The 19,742-nt window shown below is 48.5% G+C and overlaps 1 protein-coding gene across 1 annotated transcript in view; it reads left to right on the top strand.

The window, feature by feature from the left end:
- The first annotated feature begins 7,364 nt into the window (after positions 1-7,364).
- LOC146023797 (uncharacterized) overlaps positions 7,365-19,742 on the top strand; it is a 72,551-nt gene continuing 60,173 nt past the window's right edge. Inside the window, exon 1 of the mRNA XM_083155394.1 lies at positions 7,365-7,710. Coding sequence (XP_083011520.1) covers positions 7,656-7,710 — 55 coding nt within the window. The 5' untranslated portion in view covers positions 7,365-7,655. The remainder of the gene's footprint in view (positions 7,711-19,742) is intronic.

Here is a 19,742-nt window from a genome sequence, read left to right as displayed (position 1 = left end):
TAGCACAGTCTAATATTCAAAAAGGGGAGCCACACCAGCTGCCACTCCAAACATCACTGTCCTGGACTCATGACAGTTAATGTTGCTCCCCCTCTTTGAATTTTGGACTGTACTGGAGTCGATCCTCTGTAACTGCCACTGGCAGGGAAGTCCAGTAACAGAGCATTTTGTAACGTATGGAATGGGTCATGTTGGAGAGTATGCATGACCCTCTCCAGGAGGGACACAGTGCTCCATACCTCCCAACATGACCCTCTCCAGGAGGCACACAGTGCTCCATACCTCCCAACATGACCCTCTCCAGGAGGCACACAGTGCTCCATACCTCCCAACATGACCCTCTCCAGGAGGGACACAGTGCTCCATACCTCCCAACATGACCCTCTCCAGGAGGGACACAGTGCTCCATACCTCCCAACATGACCCTCTCCAGGAGGCACACAGTGCTCCATACCTCCCAACATGACCCTCTCCAGGAGGACACAATGCTCCATACCTCCCAACATGACCCCCTCCAGGAGGGACACAGTGCTCCATACCTCCCAACATGACCCTCTCCAGGAGGACACAATGCTCCATACCTCCCAGCATGACCCTCTCCAGGAGGACACAATGCTCCATACCTCCTAGCATGCCCCTCTCCAGGAGGGACACAGTGCTCCATACCTCCCAACATGACCCTCTCCAGGAGGGACACAGTGCTCCATACCTCCCAACATGCCCCTCTCCAGGAGGGACACAGTGCTTCATACCTCCCAGCATGCCCCTCTCCAGGAGGGACACATTGCTCTGATTCTGGAATTTGGTGAAACACCTTTCTAATCACTTACCGTGTTCAACACAGGTGATGGCAATCATACATTATGAGGGAGGTCCAGGAACAGAGCAAATCAAATTTATTTGTCACATACAAAGTCACACATCTCTTATATATTTAGCCAGATCTGTCACTCATCCCCTGTGTGTATAACGTTCCCGACCAGCGTTCTACACAAACCCGCACCCCCTAGGGAAAAGACCAGTGTTCTACACACGACCACCCCCTTGACATCACCTCCCCCTGCCCAGCCAGGGCTACAGTACACGCCCACCATCCACCATGGTGTAGGTGAGCGGCACCCCTCCCACCCGGACCCCCGCGACCCCCCCCCCTTCCTGCGATTCGCGCACCCCCGCGACACCCCCCCTCCCCCCGTGATTCAAGGCCCCCGCTACCCCCTCCCGCGATTCTCGCCCCCCGCGCCCTCCCCTCCCGCGATTCGCGCCCCCCCTCCCATGATTCACAGCACCCCTGCGCCCCCTCCTGATATTCACGGACCCCCGTGACCCCCTCCTGCGATTCACGGACCGCCACAACCCCCTCCCACAATTTGCGAAACCCCCCTTCCCGCGATTCACGCCACCCTCCCCCCTCCTGCGATTTGCGGACCCCCGCGTCCCCCCCTCCCCGCAATTTGCGGACCCCCTGACCCCCTTCCCGCAATCCCCCCCCCCCAGCGGACCCCCCGCGACCCCGCATTTCATGGACCCCCCGTGAGAATAGGGGATCCTGTACCGCCACAAGCAGGTGCCACCCATAGGTGGGAAATCCGGCCCTGGCTGCCGCGCTGCAGGTTCCCCCACTGACAGGAGTGTCCCCACGGTCCTCTGCACCACCGCAATCTGAGCTGCGGCTTAAGGAAGGAGACAGATGCTAGAGGCTCCACTGGACCTCTAGCATCTGTCAGGGAAGCGCATCGGTTACAGGGTTAGAAAAATTATAAGTAATCTATTGGGGGGGGGGGGGGGGGGGGGGGGTGTTACCAGAAACTTATTTCTGGGGCTGGCATACTTTCTAGTTACACCACTAAATGCTCCTGTGCTGTCAGATGGGCATCAGGTGAAGGTGTGCCATGGTTGCCAACTTTTGCAGTCATGGCATCAAATGGAAAAGCAATTTCCATCGAGCCAGAAACATTGGTGGTTGCAAAGCATCGTCTTCCAATGTCCATCCCTGTCCTTGTGTACTTTATATTCCAGCTCCCGTCTGTACTTCCCGTTCAATATGGAAGATGTAGGCGACTGGAAGACCCGGCTCCAGGGTGACCGGCGATGTCTTGGTCCATCATCCAAGTGTGAAGGAGTAAGTACTGAAACCATGGCATTGACTCATATTCCGTATCCCAGGTCCGAGCCGATAAAACCCAGGTTCATGTCTGACAGGGGTATTAGCTGCATAGATTACTATGTCTATGTATACACATCTACATGCCAATCCAAGCCAGATATAAGGAACGGACCTCTTCCCCGTGATTCCCCCGAGATTTGGGGATTTGCCTGTAGCTGAGGTCGGTGTAAAGTCACTGATGGTAAATACAGTGCGATATGTTACTATTCCCCTATATATATATATGGGTCTTCCTGAGGATATAAGCGCATTTCATCTAATAATGACCCATTGTCCTCCAAATCCATGTTCTACACCCAGCGGGAGCTCATTCCCGGCATCTGCTGTTTCTAGAACTACATCATTCTTGTTACTATGCCAAAACATACAGTCATATGTCAGACACGCTAAGGGATGGTATGTACAAGGCCGGATTACCAATGTTACATATGGAGGCTACAGCCCTCCGGCCTCCACATACACATACAGTCATATGTCAGACACGCTAAGAGATGGTATGTACAGGGCCGGATTACCAATGTTACATATGTGACTACAGACCCCCGGCTCACACATACACATACAGTCATATGTCAGACACGCTAAGAGATGGTATGTACAGGGCCGGATTACCAATGTTACATATGTGACTACAGCCCCCCGGCTCCAACATACACATACAGTCATATGTCAGACATGCTAAGGGATGGTATGTACAGGGCCGGATTACCAATGTTACATATGTGACTGCAGCCCCCCGGCTCCCACATACACATACAGTCATATGTCAGACACGCTAAGAGATGGTATGTACATGGCCGGATTACCAATGTTACATATGGAGGCTACAGCCCCCCAGCCCCCACATACACATACAGTCATATGTCAGACACGCTAAGAGATGGTATGTACAGGGCTGGAATACCAATGTTACATATGGAGGCTACAGCCCCCCAGCCCCCACATACACATACAGTCATATGTCAGACACGCTAAGGGATGGTATGTACAGGGCCGGATTACCAATGTTACATATGGAGGCTACAGCCCCCCAGCCCCCACATACACATACAGTCATATGTCAGACACGCTAAGAGATGGTATGTACAGGGCTGGAATACCAATGTTACATACTGTATGGAGGCTACAGCCCCCCAGCCCCCACATACACATACAGTCATATGTCAGACACGCTAAGAGATGGTATGTACAGGGCCGGATTACCAATGTTACATATGTGACTACTGCCCTCCGGCCTCCACATAAACATACAGTCATATGTCAGACACGCTAAGAGATGGTATGTACAGGGCCGGATTACCAATGTTACATATGTGACTACAGCCCCCCGGCTCCCACATACACATACAGTCATATGTCAGACACGCTAAGAGATGGTATGTACAGGGCTGGATTACCAATATTACATATGGAGGCTACAGCCCCCCAGCCCCCACATACACATACAGTCATATGTCAGACACGCTAAGGAATGTTATATACAGGGCCGGATTACCAATGTTACATATGTGACTACAGCCCCCCCGGCCCCCACATACACATACAGTCATATGTCAGACACGCTAAGGGATGGTATGTACAGGGCCGGATTACCAATATTACATATGGAGGCTACAGCCCCCCCGGCCCCCACATACACATACAGTCATATGTCAGACACGCTAAGGAATGTTATATGCAGGGCCGGATTACCAATGTTACATATGTGACTACAGCCCCCCCGGCCCCCACATACACATACAGTCATATGTCAGACACGCTAAGGGATGGTATGTACAGGGCCGGATTACCAATATTACATATGGAGGCTACAGCCCCCCCGGCCCCCACATACACATACAGTCATATGTCAGACACGCTAAGGAATGTTATATGCAGGGCCGGATTACCAATGTTACATATGTGACTACAGCCCCCCCGGCCCCCACATACACATACAGTCATATGTCAGACACGCTAAGGGATGGTATGTACAGGGCCGGATTACCAATATTACATATGGAGGCTACAGCCCCCCCGGCCCCCACATACACATACAGTCATATGTCAGACACGCTAAGGAATGTTATATGCAGGGCCGGATTACCAATGTTACATATGTGACTACAGCCCCCCCGGCCCTCACATACAGTCATATGTCAGACACGCTAAGGAATGTTATATGCAGGGCCGGATTACCAATGTTACATATGTGACTACAGCCCCCCCGGCCCTCACATACAGTCATATGTCAGACACGCTAAGGGATGATATGTACATGGCCGGATTACCAATGTTACATATGTGACTACAGCCCCCCCGGCCCTCACATACACATACAGTCATATGTCAGACACGCTAAGAGATGGTATGTACAGGGCCGGATTACCAATGTTACATATGTGACTACAGCCCCCCCGGCCCTCATATACACATACAGTCATATGTCAGACACGCTAAGGGATGGTATGTACAGGGCCGGATTACCAATGTTACATATGTGACTACAGCCCCCCCGGCCTCCACATAAACATACAGTCATATGTCAGACATGCTAAGGGATGGTATGTACAGGGCTGGAATACCAATGTTACATATGTGACTACAGCCCCCCCGGCCTCCACATACACATACAGTCATATGTCAAACACGCTAAGGGATGGTATGTACGGGGCCGGATTACCAATGTTACATATGTGACTACTGCCCTCCGGCTCCCACATACACATACAGTCATATGTCAGACACGATAAGGGATGGTATGTACAGGGCCGGATTACCAATGTTACATATGTGACTACAGCCCCCCCGGCCCTCACATACACATACAGTCATATGTCAGACACGCTTAGGGATGGTATGTACAGGGCCGGATTACCAATGTTACATATGTCAGACACGCTAAGGGATGGTATGTACGGGGCCGGATTACCAATGTTACATATGTGACTACAGCCCCCCCGGCCCTCACATACACATACAGTCATATGTCAGACACGCTTAGGGATGGTATGTACAGGGCCGGATTACCAATGTTACATATGTCAGACACGCTAAGGGATGGTATGTACGGGGACGGATTACCAATGTTACATATGTGACTACAGCCCCCCCGGCCCTCACATACACATACAGTCATATGTCAGACACGGTAAGGGATGGTATGTACGGGGCTGGAATACCAATGTTACATATGTGACGACAGCCCCCGGCCCTCACATACAGTCATATGTCAGACATGCTAAGGGATGATATGTACATGGCCGGATTACCAATGTTACATATGGGACTACAGCCCCCCGACCCTCACATACACATACAGTCATATGTCAGACACGCTAAGGGATGGTATGTACAGGGCCGGATTACCAATGTTACATATGTGACTACAGCCCCCCGGCTCCCACATACACATACAGTCATATGTCAGACATGCTAAGAGATGGTCCCTTAGCGTCCCATCATTTAGTAGTGTGTGAATAAACTGTGAAAGCCATATTAGGGCTTATAAAACGTGTTTGATACGAAATCCCAGTGGTCGGAATCCCGGCGTTCCAAATCCCAACGCCTGAATCTCGACCGCCGAAATCCCGACTAGAGGGGGACTTGGTGCCTGACTACGCTCGGCACACTAATTTATTCTCTCTCTATGGGTGTCGTGGACACCCATAGAGGGAGAAAGTGTTGGGATTTCGGCGGTCGGGATTTTGAACGCCGGGATTCCGACCACCGGGATTATAACTGCATCCCTATAAAACAACCCCTTGCCCTGTCCTCGGTGCACCTTCCCCCCTCCCGAGCCACATAGATATCACCTGCCACCTGAGCAGCGAACACGGGTATACCAATTGCTGGATCAGAAACCATGGCAGGTGATACCCAGGTGGCACAATATGGGGGAGGAGTGGGCAGCCGCTGTACCAATTACTGGGTAAATGTACCCTGTGTGGGGGTCCCCTGTGTGTATGGATGAATGTCCCTGTCACCCCTCCCTTACTAGCCACTTCATCATTATGCGTCTCCGCCATGTCTTTAGCCAGTGGCGTCCGTACGATGGGCCTGATTCATGATAATGCTCTAATGCTTCCGCAGATGCAATGTTTGGTAATAATATGCCAATATGCGCTGGGACCACTATACGTACGCTCTCAGCATCTATGCAGATCCAGGACACGTCGACTCCCCGATTGTTCTATGGTCACTGAGAGCGAATGCCACGACTGAGATACCGGAGACATGTTTCCTGTGTACAGGATTGCAGTCGGCGGGTGATACACACACAATCAATAATCACAATTCACCCACACGGGCACATTGCGCAAACCTCTGATAATCGCTCAGATGCAGGAACATCGATATAGCGTACAATTGTGGTCCATAGTGGCTTCATAGAGACGATCGGGGCCATCGTCACAGTACTGTTATCTCTGGGCAAAGCAATGCAGGTAGAGAATGCTGCAATCTGATTGGTGTATAGCTCCAGACATTTGCCAATCAAAATGCAGACAGTCATTCACTGTCTGCCACAGACTGGGAGGCAGGTAGTGAATGCTGCAATCTGATTGGTGTATAGCTCCAGACATTCGCCAGTCAGCATGCTGACAGCCATTTACTGTCTGGCTGCAGGCTGGGAGGCAGGTAGAGAATGCTGCACTCTGATTGGTGTATAGCTCCAGACATCCACCAATCAGCAGATAGGGATGCCAATCCAAGGGCATTTTTTTAATCCCAGCATTCGGGATTTAAAAATGCTCAATCCCGTGATCCCAGGATTGGCATCCCTAATTAGAACCCCCCCACAAACCAGCCACCCTGCACATACTGACATGGTGCGGCCACGAGCAGGGGTGCAAAAGTTTGGGGGTGCAGTGGTTCAGCCGGTTTTGGCAAAAACTAATGCAGATCCAAAACCAGAGGGAGATACAGATCCAAAACCAAAACCGGTGGTAGCGCACACCTCTAGTACACTACATATCATTATCATCTATATATATATATCCAGTGTCTGTGTGTCTCTAAAGCACTGCCATCTGTTGTCAGCAAGTGAAAATACATCTCTCTCACAGTGGCAATCCTGTACAAATAGCTGCCTTACAAGCATTTGCATCACTAGTATATATACAGTATATGAGGCAGTTGGGAGGTGAGGACGGGAGGGAGCGGATCCAGCATTCAGTCTGTCTCATTAACATTCTCCCCAGGGAGACAGACGGCAACTCACTCACAAAGGGAAAACTCTTCCAACCTTCCCCTCACAGCCTTCTCCACTGGCAGATTTCCCACCAGTCCCTCCAATCCCTCCAGTGCACCGGTCCCACCAGTGCACCAGTCCCTCCAATCCCTCCAGTGCACCGGTCCCTCCAGTGCACCGGTCCCACCAGTGCACCAGTCCCACCAGTGCACCAGTCCCTGCTCGCAGCATGGACACCCTTCCCTGATAGTGCTGCTCAGTGTGTCTCTCTGTGACCTACACATCACACCACAGTAGAAGAGTCATTAGCCTGTGACTATGGGGATTTGCGGCTGGTATCTGGGCTCTGTGGCCCTCTCGGCCCTTCTTCTGGGTAAGTTTCTGGTCTTTAAACCATTTTTAGAAATAAATAGAATTTGTATAGTAACGCTGATAAAAGCCGTACATATTCTGTCACTGTCTTGTGAGTTATACAGTCTCCTGTGAGTGATAGAGTCTCCTGTGAGTGATAGAGTCTCCTGTGAGTGATAGAGTCTCCTGTGAGTGATACAGTCTCCTGTGTGGGATAGTCTCCTGTGAGTGATACAGTCTCCTGTGTGGGATAGAGTCTCCTGTGTGGGATACAGTCTCCTGTGTGTGATACAGTCTCCTGTGAGTGATAGAGTCTCCTGTGAGTGATACAGTCTCCTGTGTGGGATAGAGTCTCCTGTGTGTGATACAGTCTCCTGTGTGTGATACAGTCTCCTGTGAGTGATACAGTCTCCTGTGAGTGATACAGTCTCCTGTGTGTGATAGTCTCCTGTGAGTGATACAGTCTCCTGTGAGTGATAGAGTCTCCTGTGAGTTATACAGTCTCCTGTGAGTTATACAGTCTCCTGTGTGTGATAGTCTCCTGTGAGTGATACAGTCTCCTGTGTGTGATAGTCTCCTGTGAGTGATAGAGTCTCCTGTGAGAGATACAGTCTCTTGTGTGTGATAGTCTCCTGTGAGTGATACCGTCTCCTGTGAGAGATACAGTCTCTTGTGTGTGATAGTCTCCTGTGAGTGATAGAGTGTCCTGTGAGTTATACAGTCTCCTTTAAGTGATAGTCTCCTGTGAGTGATAGTCTCCTGTGAGTGTTACAGTCTCCTGTGAGTTATAGTCTCCTGTAAGTGATAGTCTCCTGTGAGTGATATTCTACTGTGAGTGATACATGAGTGATAGAGTCTCCTGTGAGTGATACATGAGTGATAATTTCTCCTGTGAGTGATAGTCTCCTGTGGGGGATAGAGTCTCCTGTGAGTTATACAGTCTCCTTTAAGTGATAGTCTCCTGTGAGTGATAGTCTCCTGTGAGTGTTACAGTCTCCTGTGAGTTATAGTCTCCTGTAAGTGATAGTCTCCTGTGAGTGATATTCTACTGTGAGTGATACACGAGTGATAGAGTCTCCTGTGAGTGATACATGAGTGATAATTTCTCCTGTGAGTGATAGTCTCCTGTGGGGGATAGAGTCTCCTGTGAGTTATACAGTCTCCTTTAAGTGATAGTCTCCTGTGAGTGATAGTCTCCTGTGAGTGATACAGTCTCCTGTGAGTTATAGTCTCCTGTAAGTGATAGTCTCCTGTGAGTGATATTCTACTGTGAGTGATACATGAGTGATAGAGTCTGAGTGATACATGATAGATTCTCCTGTGAGTGATAGTTTCCTGTGAGTGATAGTCTCCTGTGAGGGATAGAGTCTCCTGTAAGTTATAGAGTCTCCTGTGAGTAGTAGAGTCTTCTGTGAGTGATACGGTCTCCTGTGAGTGATAGAGTCTCCTGTAAGTTATAGAGTCTCCTGTGAGTGGTATAGTCTCCTGTGAGTGATACAGTCTCATGTAAGTTATAAAGTCTCCTGTGAGTGTTATAGTCTCCTGTGAGTGATAGACTCTCCTGTAAGTGTTAGAGTCTCCTGTGAGTAGTAGAGTCTCCTGTGAGTGATATTCTCCTGTGAGTGATAGTCTCCTGTGAGGGATAGAGTCTCCTGTGAGTGATACATGAGTGATAGATTCTCCTGTGAGTGATAGTCTCCTGTGAGGGATAGAGTCTCCTGTGAGTGACAGAGTCTCCTGTAAGTGATAGAGTCTCCTGTGAGTAGTAGAGTCTCCTGTGAGTGATAGAGTCTCCTGTGAGTGGTATAGTCTCCTGTGAGTGCTATAGTCTCCTGTGAGTGATAGACTCTCCTGTAAGTGTTAGAGTCTCCTGTGAGTAGTAGAGTCTCCTGTGAGTGATATTCTCCTGTGAGTGATAGTCTCCTGTGAGTGATACCGTCTCCTGTGAGGGATAGAGTCTCCTGTGAGTGATAGTCTCCTGTGAGTGATACAGTCTCCTGTGAGTAGTAGAGTCTCCTGTGAGTGATATTCTTCTGTGAGTGATACATGAGTGATAGTCTCCTGTGAGTGATACAGTCTCCTGTGAGGGATAGAGTCTCCTGTGAGGGATATTCTCCTGTGAGTGATAGTCTCCTGTGAGTGATACCGTCTCCTGTGAGGGATAGAGTCTCCTGTGAGGGATAGTCTCCTGTGAGTGATACAGTCTCCTGTGAGTAGTAGAGTCTCCTCTGAGTGATATTCTCCTGTGAGTGATACATGAGTGATAGTCTCCTGTGAGTGATACAGTCTCCTGTGAGGGATAGAGTCTTCTGTGAGTGATAGTCTCCTGTGAGTGATAGAGTCTCCTGTGAGTGATAGAGCCTTCTGTGAGTGATAGAAATGTGAGTAGTAGAGTCTCCTGTGAGTGATACATGAGTGATAGTCTCCTGTGAGTGATACAGTCTCCTGTGAGGGATAGAGTCTTCTGTGAGTGATAGTCTCCTGTGAGTGATACAGTCTCCTGTGAGGGATAAAGTCTTCTGTGAGTGATAGTCTCCTGTGAGTGATAGAGTCTCCTGTGAGTGATAGTCTCCTGTGAGTGATAAAGCCTTCTGTGAGTAGTAGACTCTTCTGTGAGTGATAGTCTCCTGTGAGTGATAGAGTCTCCTCTGAGTGATTGTCTCCTGTGAGTGATAGAGCCTCCTGTGAGTAGCACAATGTGTATAAGTGGCTGTATTTGTGTGGTGCAATGTGAATAACAGACGCTACTGTGTGGTGTAATGTGAAATGGTAAAATTATATGGCCACACCCCCTCCCCCAAAAGCCACACCCTAAATGTTTTACTGTTTCTATTTTTCCAGTGCCGGTTTGATTTGACGGTCCCCATCACAAGGTCCAGAATAGGAAGGTCGACATGCATCCAGGCTGACACACCTGAGGGTTGACATGGGGTTAGGTCAACAGGGTCATTAGGTTGACATGGGCTAGCTCAAAAGGTTGACATGTGTCAACCTAATGACCCTGTTGACCTAACCCCATGTCGACCTTCAGTTGTATGTTGACCTTGATGCATGTCGACCTTCAGTGGTTGACCCAATGCATGTTGACCTTCCTCTTGTCGACCTCATTACCTACACCCCCAGTCAGACACCCCCCCCCCCACTCCACACAGAAATTGAAATGATTGGGTGGAAATGATTGTGTGGAGCATTTCTATTTGGGTAATTATGATAAGAAATAATGACGCAGATAATGCTGGAACCACAATCTAATACCCTCAGACATAACAGTAAATTGCCGGGTGCATCGGTTCTACCCGATCATTTGTGTAGTGTGAAAGGGTCTACCCGGATCTTAAATCCTGGGTCACTGACACTGCTTTTACCAGGGTCGTCGACCCGGGATTTGTGACCCGGTACACCCTTTTACAATACAATACACCCTTTCAGCAAATTACTGGGTTGACAATTTTTAACCTGGTAATTTGCTGCTATGTGTGAAATGCCGGGTAATTAACAGGTCGCATGTCTGAAAGGGGTATAACCGGTTGTAGACACCGTCACACATAGACAGAAATGTTTTTCAACAGGTGCACACCCTAATTTAATGTGCTGCGCATGCCCAGGGCTGCCGAGAGGGGGGGTAGCAGATACTAAATACCCGAGCCTGGGCTTGCTTACCTGGTCCGACCCCCCTCCCCCCCGTCCCTCACAGGCAGCAGCAGCATGAGCTCTCACAGTGTTAGTGTGTTCAGCACAGCACAGCACATGCTGTATGTGTGTGCTGTGCTGATGAGCAGGGGGTGTAAATTTGTCCCAGTCGCTCGGAGGCAAGTTGGAATTTTGGCCACAGCTGATGAATCGGCATCACATCGCACAGTCCAGCAGCAGCGGTGGGGGAACCGTTGATTGCTGTATTAATGTGCTGCATCCTGTAGTATTGCTGTTCCCTGCAGTAGTACTGTGCCCTGCGGTATCACTGTGCACTATTACTGTGTCCTGTAGTATTTCTCTGCCCTGTAGTTTCACTGTGCTGCATCCTGTAGTATTACTGTGCCCTTTAGTATTACTGTGCACTATTACTGTGCCCTGTAGTATTACTGTGCACTATTACTGTGTCCTGCAGTATTACTGTGCACTATTACTGTGCCCTGCGGTATTACTGTGCACTATTACTGTACCCTGCAGTATTACTGTGCACTATTACTGTGCCCTGCAGTATTACTGTGCACTATTACTGTACCCTGCAGTATTACTGTGCACTATTACTGTGCCCTTTAGTATTACTGTGCACTATTACTGTGCCCTGCAGTATTACTGTGCACTATTACTGTGCCCTGCAGTATTACTGTGTCCTGTAGTATTTCTCTGCCCTGCAGTTTCACTGTGCTGCATCCTGTAGTATTACTGTGCCCTGTAGTATTACTGTGCACTATTACTGTGCCTTTTAGTATTACTGTGCACTATTACTGTGCCCTGTAGTTTTACTGTGCACTATTACTGTGCCCTGCGGTATTACTGTGCACTATTACTGTACCCTGCTGTATTACTGTGCACTATTACTGTACCCTGCGGTATTACTGTGCACTATTACTTTGTCCTGCAGTATTACTGTACACTATTATTGTGCCCTGCAGTATTACTGTGTCCTGTAGTATTTCTGTGCCGTGCTGTTTCACTGTGCTGCATCCTGTAGTATTACTGTACCCTTTGGTATTATTGTGCACTATTACTGTACCCTGCTTTATTACTGTGCACTATTACTGTACCCTGCTGTATTACTGTGCCCTGCGGTATTATTGTGCACTATTACTGTGCCCTGCGGTATTACTGTGCACTATTATTGTACCCTGCGGTATTACTGTGCACTATAACTGTACCCTGTGGTATTACTGTGCACTATTACTTTACCCTGCTTTATTACTGTGCACTATTACTATGCCCTGCGGTATTACTGTGCACTATTATTGTGCCCTGCGGTATTACTGTGCACTTTTAATGTGCCCTGCGGTATTACTGTGCGCTATGTGGGGTTTTAGCATCAAACGGGTAGGCACAGGTGAGGATTTGGCACAGACTTAGACAGTGACATCACGGCTTGGGTCCAAAACAGGGCTTGCCTGAGTTTTATTGCAGCACTCAGAGCAAGAAACTAACAACAGCCTTTACACTTCAGGCAAAACAGAAAACAAAAACCTGCTCGTCTGAGCTCTAACTAAACAGAATAAACGTCCCTCTCTATACCAGGGCCACACTATGTGACACTGGACGCATACAGCAGATATAGATCAAGTAATGCAGTACTTACAGCCTTGTCTCTCTCTAGCAGCAGCTTACTGCCTCCAACACCCAGGGAGAGAGAGAGAGCACTATGGAGAGGGCTGACTCCTTTTTAAAGAATCAGGTGCTCTCCTGATTACCAGCCCAGGACAGAACACCCTTTGTAAGCCGGAGCTTACCACACAGATTGAAATAGCCTGCAGTCTATATGCCATAAGACAGGATTCTAGGGGAAAGGTACCTGCCGTCTATGACTTTCCCTGCCACTGTCTTACATACCCTCCCCCTCTGTTCGAACCTGTGGGGTCGGACACTGTCTGCCAACTGGCAGTATGTTCGGGATAGGGCATCGGCATTACCCTGAAGCCTTCCTGCTCTGTGTTCCACTGTAAATTTGAAATTTTGCAAATTGAGAAACCATCTCGTGACCCTTGCATTTCTCTCTTTGGCTTGGTACATCCATGTAAGTGGGGAGTGGTCAGTGATTAATCTAAAGGAGCGTCCTAAGAGATAGTACTTTAGGGATTCAAGGGCCCACTTGATTGCTAAGCACTCCCGCTCAACTATACTGTAGTTTCTCTCCGCAGGTGTGAGCTTCCTGCTCAAATATGTTACCGGGTGTTCCTCTCCACCAACTTCTTGGGAGAGGACAGCACCTAGTCCCACATCAGAAGCATCAGTCTGTACGACAAACTCTTTTTTAAAATCTGGAGTGATCAGGACTGGTTGATTACAAAGGGCCACTTTTAATTCTTGGAATGCCCTTTCAGCCTCTGGGTTCCAGCTGACCATAACTGCCTTACCTCCTTTGGTAAGATCGGTTAGGGGCGCTGCCATGGTTGCAAACTGGGGAATGAACCTACGGTAATACCCCAGAATTCCCAAAAAAGCCCTGACTTGTTTTTTTGTCGAAGGACGAGGCCAGTTTTGGATAGCCTCCACTTTATTTATTTGAGGCTTTATTATACCTCTCCCGATAACATACCCCAGGTAACGTGCCTCCTCGAGGCCTAAAGTACACTTTTGTGGGTTCGCTGTCAACCCCGCCTCTCTGAGGGAATTTAGCACCGCCTGGACTTTGGGTAAATGACTCTTCCAGTCATCACTAAAAATTATGATGTCGTCTAGATATGCCGAGGCATACTGACGATGGGGTTTAAGAACAATGTCCATTAACCTTTGAAAAGTTGCTGGAGCCCCATGCAACCCAAAAGGCAAACAGAGATATTGAAACAGACCATCGGGGGTGACAAACGCTGTTTTCTCTTTGGCACTATCGGTAAGAGGTACTTGCCAGTAACCTTTAGTTAAGTCGAGGGTAGAGAAATATCTAGCATGACCAAGTCTTTCAATTAACTCATCAACTCTTGGCATTGGGTAGGCATCAAATTTTGATACCTCGTTCAGCTTCCGGAAGTCATTACAGAAGCGCAAAGAGCCATCTGGTTTTGGAATTAATACAATCGGGCTTGACCACTCACTTTTAGACTCCTCGATAACCCCTAGGTCTAACATTTTCTGGTCCTCCCCAGATATGGCCTGTCTACGCGCTTCTGGTACTCTATAGGGTTTTAAGCGTACCCGAACTCCAGGTTCGGTGACAATGTCATGTTTTATGGCTGTGGTGCGCCCTGGAAGTTCTGAGAACACATCATAATTCCTTTGTACTAACTCTTTAGTTTCCTGCTTCTGGGATTTGGACAGGGTCTCTGACACACGCACCTCTGGGCTATCACTAGAGGGGGCACTTACAGCTGTCAGAGCCTCTCTGTCTTTCCAGGGTTTAATTAAGTTCACATGGTACAACTGTTCTTGCTTCCGTTTACCTGGTTGATACACTTTATAATTTACACTTCCCACTTTTTCGATGATCTCATAAGGCCCTTGCCACTTAGCAAGAAATTTGCTTTCTACGGTGGGCACTAATACCAACACGCGATCACCTGGGTTAAAGCTTCTTACCCTGGCTGACCTGTTATACACTCGACTTTGTGCTTCTTGGGACTGCTCTAAGTGTTCCCTGACTATAGGCATGACCGCAGCAATTCTGTCTTGCATAAGAGAAATATGCTCAATGACACTCTTGTAGGGTGTAGTCTCCTGTTCCCAAGTTTCCTTTGCTATATCAAGCAGTCCACGAGGATGTCTGCCATATACTAGCTCAAAAGGGGAAAAACCTGTGGATGATTGGGGCACCTCACGGACCGCAAACATCAAATAAGGCAGAAGACAGTCCCAGTCCTTCCCATCTTTGCTCACTACCCTCTTCAACATCCCCTTTAATGTTTTATTAAACCTTTCAACAAGACCGTCAGTTTGTGGGTGATACACCGATGTACGTAGATGCTTAATTTTCAACAGTTTACACAACTCTTTCGTGACTTTAGACATGAAGGGGGTTCCTTGATCGGTAAGGATCTCTTTGGGTATGCCGGTACGGGTAAACATGTTGAAGAGTTCTTTTGCTATGGACTTTGAAGAGGTATTCCGCAAAGGAATAGCCTCAGGGTAACGAGTGGCGTAATCCAACACCACGAGAATATACTGAAATCCCCTTGAGGATTTTACCAAAGGGCCGACCAGGTCCATTGCAATCCTGTCAAAGGGCACTTCAATAATAGGTAACGGAACCAGGGGACTTCTAAAATGTGTCATGGGAGCCGTCAGCTGACAGTCAGGGCAGGACTTGCAGTAGTCTTCTACTGCGCGGTGAACCCCGGGCCAGTAAAACCGTTGCAACACGCGTTGTGTGGTCTTTTCAGTACCTAAGTGTCCTCCCATCGCGTGTTTGTGAGCAAGGTCTAAGACCATTCTACGGTATGGCCGGGGCACCGCCAGCTGCTCAACTATCTCCCCACAGATTTTATCTACCCGATACAGTAGATCCTGGTTAATGGCCATATATGGGAACTCTTTGTCAGCATTGGGGTATTGGGGCTCACCATTTATGACTTTAGGATTTTCCCTAGCTCTTAATAAGGTGGGATCTCTAAGTTGAGCAGTCCCAAAATTATCACGTGACATCTCTAGCTCAGGCATATCACATGCTTCTTCCTGCTCCTCAGCTTCACCTGCAAGAACAGCTAGGGGAAAACTGTCAGATTCAATAGTGGTCACCCCTACCGTTTGAACCTCAGTATCCTGATCAAAAGGCTCAGGACTAATCACAGGGCACACATTCTCATTATTAACATCATTTCTAGTGCAGTGTACATTCTTTTTCCACAAGTCCCAGAACAATGGGAAGTCTCTTCCCAGGATCACACTATGCATCAGGGTCTCTACCACGCCCACTTCATGGGACACAGTTCCACAAGTACTCTTTAGCTGGACTAAAGCTGTGGGATACTCCTTGGTGTCCCCATGTATGCACAAGACCCCTATGTAACGTCCTGTGAGTGTCCCAGGGTCTACCAAGCTGGCATGGATGAGAGTAACTAAACTCCCAGAGTCCAGAAGAGCCCTCCCGGGATAACCATCCACCTTTACATGACATATTTGCTGTCCAGTTTCTGACACAGTCTCAGCAGAGAAAACAGAACGTGCATATAAAGAGCTTCGCCTGGCTGTATCACACTCCATTGGCTCAGAAGTAAGGGGGCAATTGGCAGCAATATGCCCAGGTCCATGACAACGCCAACACTGTATGCGGCCCCAGTCTTTTTGCGACCCAGGTTTGGACCCTACTGTCCCTTGGGAACGCCTCTCCACTGTTTGTTCCCCATCTAGGCCACCTCCCTTTACAACATTATTCACCCCTCTAGTAAACGGAACAGTCTTACCAGATGATCCGGCCGATTTGCTGTTCTTGAGGGTGGAATGTCCAGGAGGCACTTCTTGGATTAGATTTTCAGTAGCTCTGTACCTCTCAACCAAGTTGACAAGCCCCTCGGCATCATTAGGGTCGCCGTGACCGACCCAGCGCTGAACCTTTGGAGGTAAGGAACAAAGATACTTGTCCAGCACGACTCTCTCCACGATCTGCGCTGGTGTAGACTCCTCTGGCTGTAGCCATTTCCTTACCAGGTGGACCAGGTCATACATTTGGGACCGCGCAGGTAACTGTTCAGAAAAAGTCCAGTTATGCACCTTCCGGGCACGCACACTCATGTTTACGCCTAAGCGAGCAAGGATCTCTCCCTTGAGTTTCGCGTAGTCGTTAGCATCCTGCTCACTCAGATCAAAATACGCCTTTTGTGGTTCTCCAGTTAGAAAAGGTGCTACCACACCTGCCCATTGATCCACGGGTAACTGTTCACGCTCTGCTACACGTTCAAACACCGCAAGAAAGGCCTCTACATCATCCGTGAGAGTCATCTTTTGCAGAGATTTCTGTACTGCAGCCCGTGTGGCTGGAAGCAAGGGTTGGGGTGTTTGCACACTCTGCGCCACACTCTTAGCCACATTCTGTATTTGCTCTTGTAATTGCAGATTAATTTGCTGCTGTTCCTTTAAGGCTAGTCTGTTGGATTCAAGCAGCAAAACATTGGTTTCAGCCTGGGCACGCATGGCCTCCTCATGCACCTTTTGCTGACATGCGTTTGCCTGCACCAAGTGTTTTAAAAGGTCCTCCATTTTAACAGTCTCCTGTTGCAGTGTTACAGCAGCCTTTAGCCAGGACATGCAAGTATCAGTGCACTCCAGACACTCACTTGTGGCTGGTTGCCTTTAGCAACAACTTCCAGCTTGCTGTAGCAAAAGTCCTATAGTTCGATGTATGTCTCTTTAAGTGAGATGCTTGCTCGCATTCTCCACCATATGTGGGGTTTTAGCATCAAACGGGTAGGCACAGGTGAGGATTTGGCACAGACTTAGACAGTGACATCACGGCTTGGGTCCAAAACAGGGCTTGCCTGAGTTTTATTGCAGCACTCAGAGCAAGAAACTAACAACAGCCTTTACACTTCAGGCAAAACAGAAAACAAAAACCTGCTCGTCTGAGCTCTAACTAAACAGAATAAACGTCCCTCTCTATACCAGGGCCACACTATGTGACACTGGACGCATACAGCAGATATAGATCAAGTAATGCAGTACTTACAGCCTTGTCTCTCTCTAGCAGCAGCTTACTGCCTCCAACACCCAGGGAGAGAGAGAGAGCACTATGGAGAGGGCTGACTCCTTTTTAAAGAATCAGGTGCTCTCCTGATTACCAGCCCAGGACAGAACACCCTTTGTAAGCCGGAGCTTACCACACAGATTGAAATAGCCTGCAGTCTATATGCCATAAGACAGGATTCTAGGGGAAAGGTACCTGCCGTCTATGACTTTCCCTGCCACTGTCTTACAGCTATTACTGTGCCCTGCGGTATTACTGTGCACTATTAATTATTACTGTGCCCTGCGGTATTACTGTGCACTGTTACTGTGCCCTGCAGTATTACTGTGCACTATTACTGTACCCTGCTGCATTACTGTGCCCTGCGGTATTACTGTGCACTATTACTGTGCCCTGCGGTATTACTGTGCGCTATTACTGTGCCCTGCAGTATTACTGTGCCCTATTACTGTGCCCTGCGGTAGTACTGTGCACTATTACTGTACCCTGCGGTATTACTGTGCACTATTACTGTACCCTATTACTGTGCCTGCAGTATTACTGTGCACTATTACTGTGCCCTGTGGTATTACTGTGCCCTGCGATATTACTGTGCCCTGCGATATTACTCTGCCCTATTACTGTACCCTGTAGTATCACTGTGCACTATTACTGTGCCCTGCAGTATTACTGTGCACTATTACTGTACCCTGCAGTATTACTGTGCACTATCACTGTGCTCTGCAGTATTACTGTGCACTATTACTGTGCCCTGCAGTATTACTGTGCACTATTACTGTGCCCTGCAGTATTACTGTGCACTATTACTGTGCCCTGCGGTATTACTGTGCACTATTACTGTGCCCTGCAGTATTACTGTGCACTATTACTGTACCCTGCGGTATTACTGTGCACTATTACTGTACCCTGCCGTATTACTGTGCACTATTACTGTGCACTGCGGTATTACTGTACACTACTACTGTGCACTGCGGTATTACTGTGCACTATTACTGTGCCCTGCGGTATTACTGTGTACAATTACTGTGCCCTGCGGTATTACTGTGCCCTGCAGTATTACTGTGCACTATTACTGTGCCCTGCGGTATTACTGTGCACTATTACTGTACCCTGCTGTATTACTGTGCACTATTACTGTACCCTGCGGTATTACTGTGTACTATTACTGTGCCCTGCAGTATTACGGTGTAATCAGCGCTCAGTGTTTCCTGGCTTCCCAGCGGTTCCTGTTACTGCTCCTCCCTCTATTATCCAACCTCAGACAATGGCCTTTCCTCTGCTGCATAACACCCTGAGTGTATCTATAAATATGAATGTAGATCACAGTATAATTATCACAGAGCTTAATGCACAGAGATCACATGGAGCAGAACATACTGTGGGCACAATAAGAAATATAAATCCCCAACAACAGTCGCAGTGGGAGTGAATTCACTATGCCAGCCAATATTAGCGAGCAGGCCTGAATCAGGCCCAGTGTTCCCTCAGTATGAATGACATGCTGCCAAGGCTGGTGGGCGGTGACGACCAATGGTCCAGAAAATTGGGGCGTGTCATCCTCGTTATCTGGGCGTACCGAGGCCAGTGGCTGCATCCTAGCGCACTGGCTGTCCTGATTACCTTGAGGATCACTGAGATGACCGATGATCAGGCAGATGATCCGACGCTGTGCTTTTAGGGATGACACAAGCCTCGTCCTGCAGAATAATGCACAGCGGCCTCTACAAATCATCCAC

The sequence above is a fragment of the Crinia signifera genome, chromosome 1 (genome assembly GCF_055691185.1).
Source record: "Crinia signifera chromosome 1, ASM5569118v1, whole genome shotgun sequence".
Taxonomy (NCBI): domain Eukaryota; kingdom Metazoa; phylum Chordata; class Amphibia; order Anura; family Myobatrachidae; genus Crinia; species Crinia signifera.
This window is presented reverse-complemented; position numbering and strand designations above follow the sequence as displayed.